A 5,040-nucleotide genomic window follows, 5' to 3' on the forward strand; every position below is an offset into this window, starting at 1 on the left:
TGATGATTATGATAATCACATTTTACAGAAATTATTGCTCCTAATCTACAGCGGAAGCTGTTAAAAAAAAAATCACTGAGGACACAGGAGTAGAAGAGCTATTACTGAATTCCAGAAGGATGCAGGCTCAGCGATTAAAAACATTGGCTGCTCTTCTAGAGAACCCCGGTTTGATTCCTGGTGACCACAGAGCCGCTGACAACAGTCCATAACTGCAGTTCAAGGAGACCTGATGCTCTTTTCTGGTCTCTGCTCACACACCCATGCAGGCAAAACACTCATACACATAAATTAAAAATAAGTATGAGGGAGTTGGGGTTGGGGGCTAGATATGGTGGCTGGCAGGGGCGACGGAGGCTGGCAGATCTCTGTGAGCTCCAGGCCCACCTACCTGGTCTACATAATGAGTTCCAAGTGAGCCAAAGCTACACACAGAGATCCTGCCTGAAGCCCCGCCCCCATCAAAAAAAAAAAAGAAAGAAAGAAAGAAAAATTGGGCTCTAGCCTTCAGATCACAAGCTTCAACCTCTCCGCTTCTATTACAGCCGCGATCATTTTTCCGTTCTACACGACATTTGACCACTATTACTATACTTAAAGGTAAAGTCGCTTGCCGCCACAACTGATGACCAGAGTTCAATCCCCTGAACACACGTGGTTAGAAAGACAACCGTGTCCACGCATGCACACAAGCACAAGCTTAAAATACAAAAAAGAGTAAAAACCCTGAATCCACCTTAAAAAGATAAACACTTCCAGTGAGGTGTCACCTTGTGCGGGAGCCCGCTCCCGGAGCCTCAGTTTCCCAGTGTAACCGGAACAACACTACCTCCCCAGCCGTGGGGAAAAATCAATGGAATACTTTAGGAAAGCTCTGGGCACGCACTGAGCCGGGACGCGGGAACACAGAGGCTGGCGGCGACCTCAGCGGTCTCCACACCACCGAGGACCGAGGGGGCGGGCCGGTCCTGGGGAACATAGGGAAGGGAGCCCGCCACCCACCCCAGCCCACCTGCTCCTCCAGCCGCTCGATCTCCAGCTGGTTCTTCTCCTCCTCCTCGTCGTACTCCCACTCGTCCTCCCCAGCGGAGCTCTCGGCAGAGGAAGCCATGGCGTCCTCCTCATCCCCGTCGCTCTCGCTCACGCCTTCCTGCTTCAGGTCCCATCCCGGGCCCTTGACCTCGGCCGCCTCCGCGGCCACAGCGCCAGACAGCACCTTCCTCCCCACACCGGCCGGCTTCGCCTCATCCTCTTCTCCCTCGGCCTCAGGCCCGGCCTGGGGCTCAACCTCCGGCTCGGACGCCGAGGATGCGGCTGCCGTCGCCATCTTGCGCAGCCCGCGACTCTCGGGTCTTCCCTCGCCCGCCTAAGCCGGGCGAGCATCGGGCTGTCCGTGGCGTTCGCCTGACCAAAACTCCGCTCGACCACCAGCGAGAGTGGCACGGAGGGCCTCAGGGCACAGGAAGCCGTGGAGAATCCACCGCTGATGTTATCCTTAGGCGCCTCTAGACGCCACTGTCAGAAAGAAAGGCTCAATAACATGACCTGCGTCCGGCTACAACCTTGGACAGCGCTTGGGTCTTGGGACCGGAAGTGGCGGCCATGGCGGAAGTCGTGTGTGCGTGATGTCGGTAGTTAAGGTCGAGACGCCATCTTAGGAAGGTCAAACTATTTTTTTTTTTCTCCCTCTTGGACTAAAGACCTTCTGAAAGGCTCAGCCCGCTCCAGTGCGTGCTTGTTTCCCAACAACCAACCCTCAAGTGCAGACAAAATTCCAGTTCCTGCGCGATCGAATGCACCATCTTATGAGAAAAGTCTATCTCTCGAATAAAGCTCCCTCCCCTTTGTAACACCTAGTACGTAATGTGTGTTAAGGGCGTCGATTTTGTGATTTTTATTGTCAACACTAATACATTACAGTAAGTATTGACTCGGAATACCGTGCATTGTCGTAAAAGGAACATATGTGTCGAGGCATGGTGCTTGTTTCCCTTATATCCTCGTTCCTGAGGTAGAAAAGCATTGCTGTTTTCCTCTGCACTGCCTTTCTCCTTCATCAGCAAGGTTAACGAGACAGGAGTTGCGTCCGTTTTGCTTTCCTCGGGACTCCCGGGATTTTTTTTAGTGACACCTAGTGTACACTTAATATGTATCTGCTCCATGGATGAGACAGCTGCCTCTGAATTAGTAAAAAGAAAAGGAACTCCGCAGCCTGAACAAGAGTCTAACAGGGACTTAAGCAAGTTCGAGGCCCGGTACCCCGCGCCAGAGCGCTCCCACGCCCAACGCAGCACCAGACAAACGTGCCCACCGCTTCAGACCTTCCCGCTCTGCGCCCCGTCCACGCCCCTTCCGGGGGCGTGGTCAAAGAGGCCGGCCAAAACGCAAGCGCGCTTGGAACGGAGGGCGCAGGCGCAAAGCTGCGGTGACGTCAGACGAGCGCGCCCTTCCTTCGGCGTCGCAGAGGTCGACGCCGTGCAAGCCGGCAAGATGGCGGCGGCTGGAGCGGGCCGTCTGAGGCGGGCAGCGTCCGCGCTGCTGCTCCGGAGCCCGCGCCTGCCCGCCCGGGAGCTGTCGGCTCCAGCCAGGCTCTACCACAAGAAGGTATGGGCGGGCGAGGGGGTGCGCGAACCATCGAGGGGACCTGCAGCCGTTGCACAGATAACAACCACCGAGGACCCCGCGGCAACCTCAGCCCCGCCGCGGCCGCCACTCCGAATGTCCCAACTCTGACAGCCCAGAAGGGAGGGTCCTGGTATGTCGTGCCGGGGGTCAGGGGGCAGCGCGCACGCACACACACACACACACACACATGCTTGAGCACACTCTACAGCACCACCGTCCTCACCAGCTGGGCCATTTCCCTGGCCAAATGGCCTTGAGCAAAAGTCACTGGCCCTCGCCTAACCTTTCTCTCAGATCTGACAGGGGGTCTTCTTCAGTTCCTGCGTGTGGAGCGCTCGGTCCAACAAATGGAAACCACTTACGGCAATTTACTACTTTAGGAGCTGATGACCTCGAGCTCAGCCAAGCACCTAGCCAACATAGATAGAACTTCTGTTCTCAGTTATTTGTTCATTTGTAGAGAGCAGGAAGTATAGAAGGGTAGTTTGCGACCCCCCGCCTTTTAAGGACGTTAAAGTCCTCTTGACATGAGACTCACTCCGAAAAACAAGGCTACCACGGCTGTACAAGACACGCACCCAAAACGCCGTCCTGATTAGATGATGCGTTGTGGAGCCTTGGGGCTTAGACTCAATCTGCAAATGAGGGTGCCTCCTGGTAACTGGGGGGTGGGGGGAAGCTCGGTTATTAAATCTTGGTGTGTCCCTGACTTTAATGGCTGGCTGTTCTGTTCTGGCTTGGGTGTTTTGTTGACATTAGCTACAGAACCTTGGGTGGGCTGGCAGCCTTAAGGCACCAGGGGGCGCTCCTGCCCCAGGGTAGCGCTGTGTTTATGTTTACAGCCACCAATGACTCATTCCTCAACTTCTGGTTCATCTCTGACCTTGACATTTCTGGGGAAATGTTCCATTTGGGGCTGTTTTTATTCCTGGGATTTTTTTTTTTTTTTTGGTGGATTTTTTTTGTTGTTGTTGTTTTTGTTGTTGTTGTTGTTCTTTGGTTTTTTGAGACAGGGTTTCTCTGTATAGCCCTGGCTGTCCTGGAACTCAATCTGTAGACCAAGCTGGCCTCCAACTCAGAAATCCGCCTGCCTCTGCCTCCCAAGTGCTGGGACTAAAGGCGTGCGCCACCACTGCCCAGCTTATTCTTGGGATTTTTAAGTGCATAATTCTCTTTGTATATTGTTTTTGGTTAAAAACGGAAGTTGTGTTTTGAGCTGAGATCTGGTACAATGTCAAGTGTTCACTTCTGGTTGACAGCCCCTTGAAACAAAGATGTGGCTGAGTTTTCACCAATTTTTTGGACAGTATCTCCGATACAGAGGTCATTGGGAGGAGATAGAAAGAGTTTGGGTCACACATTGGTCTCCCACCTCTGTCTAGTGCAGATTGCTGATCTGAGGGAGGTAGTAAAGCCCATAGTGACTTCTGTTGATCTGCCATTTCAGGTTGTGGACCATTATGAAAACCCTAGGAACGTGGGGTCCCTTGACAAGACATCTAAAAATGTTGGAACCGGATTGGTGGGGGCTCCTGCATGTGGTGATGTCATGAAATTGCAGGTATGTGTTAACCAATCCTCTCCAGGAAAAGGAAGCAGGGTGGAGGGAGGTAGCAGTCTGTGCCTCAGTCAGCTGTAGCTTTAGCTCAGCCTCCTTCATGGCAAGCAGGAAAGTGCAACTAAATATAGTTGGTGCCCAAGAGAAAGGTATTGATGGAGACCTTGGTAGCAGGCACTCTCTCTCAGCACCTGAGGTGCTAACAGGGGCAGCAGCTATAAATAGATCTCTGCAAAACAGGAGTTCACATACAGCAGGCTTTGGCTGAAAACAACAAAGTAGGGTGAGGGGCACCATTTCCCTGCCCCTCTGCTAGTTGTGCCTCTGTGGACCCCAAGCTTCACTCTCTGTCTCTCTCTTTGAAACAAATCATGGTGACTGATATCCTAGCATCTGGAGTGGACAACAAGCCAGGGCTCACATGGAACACCCACCATGGACTTTCGGAAGGGCCAGGCTCTCGGTTGCAGGTGTCAAGCTGTGGCCTCTTAGAGCTCCTGTTTCTTTTCTAGATCCAGGTGGATGAAAAGGGGAAGATTGTGGATGCCAGATTCAAAACATTTGGCTGCGGCTCTGCCATCGCCTCCAGCTCCTTAGCCACGGAGTGGGTAAAGGGGAAAACGGTAAGGCCACTCACAAATGTCATAGAACCATTTAATCCCACATCAGTAAAGACCAGCAGAAGCAGAAGGAGCTCTGCTGAGTTCTAGGCCAACACGGGATACTTAACGAGACCTGTCTCAACAAAAAGTAGAGAATTAAATCAGAATTCCCTATAACCCTGACTCTGGGAGAGTCTAGTCATGAGCCGCAAAGCAAAAGGGAGGAAGATGAAGATGGTGAGTTCAAAGCCAACC

At 52.7% G+C, this 5,040-nt stretch overlaps 2 protein-coding genes across 2 annotated transcripts in view; one reads left to right on the forward strand and one right to left on the reverse strand.

The window, feature by feature from the left end:
* Positions 1–2,310, reverse strand: part of Sart3 (spliceosome associated factor 3, U4/U6 recycling protein) — a 32,163-nt gene extending 29,853 nt beyond the window's left edge. The window contains exon 1 of the mRNA XM_031337452.1: positions 1,013–2,310. Within this exon, the coding sequence (XP_031193312.1) occupies positions 1,013–1,327 (315 nt within the window). The 5' untranslated portion in view covers positions 1,328–2,310. The remainder of the gene's footprint in view (positions 1–1,012) is intronic.
* A 122-nt stretch (positions 2,311–2,432) lies between these two features.
* Iscu (iron-sulfur cluster assembly enzyme) overlaps positions 2,433–5,040 on the forward strand; it is a 5,165-nt gene continuing 2,557 nt past the window's right edge. Inside the window, exons 1-3 of the mRNA XM_031337454.1 lie at positions 2,433–2,604; positions 4,073–4,186; positions 4,696–4,806. Of these exons, the coding sequence (XP_031193314.1) occupies positions 2,491–2,604; positions 4,073–4,186; positions 4,696–4,806 (339 nt within the window). The 5' untranslated portion in view covers positions 2,433–2,490. The remainder of the gene's footprint in view (positions 2,605–4,072; positions 4,187–4,695; positions 4,807–5,040) is intronic.

This window comes from Mastomys coucha, unplaced genomic scaffold (assembly GCF_008632895.1).
Source record: "Mastomys coucha isolate ucsf_1 unplaced genomic scaffold, UCSF_Mcou_1 pScaffold22, whole genome shotgun sequence".
NCBI classification, from domain to species: Eukaryota; Metazoa; Chordata; class Mammalia; order Rodentia; family Muridae; genus Mastomys; species Mastomys coucha.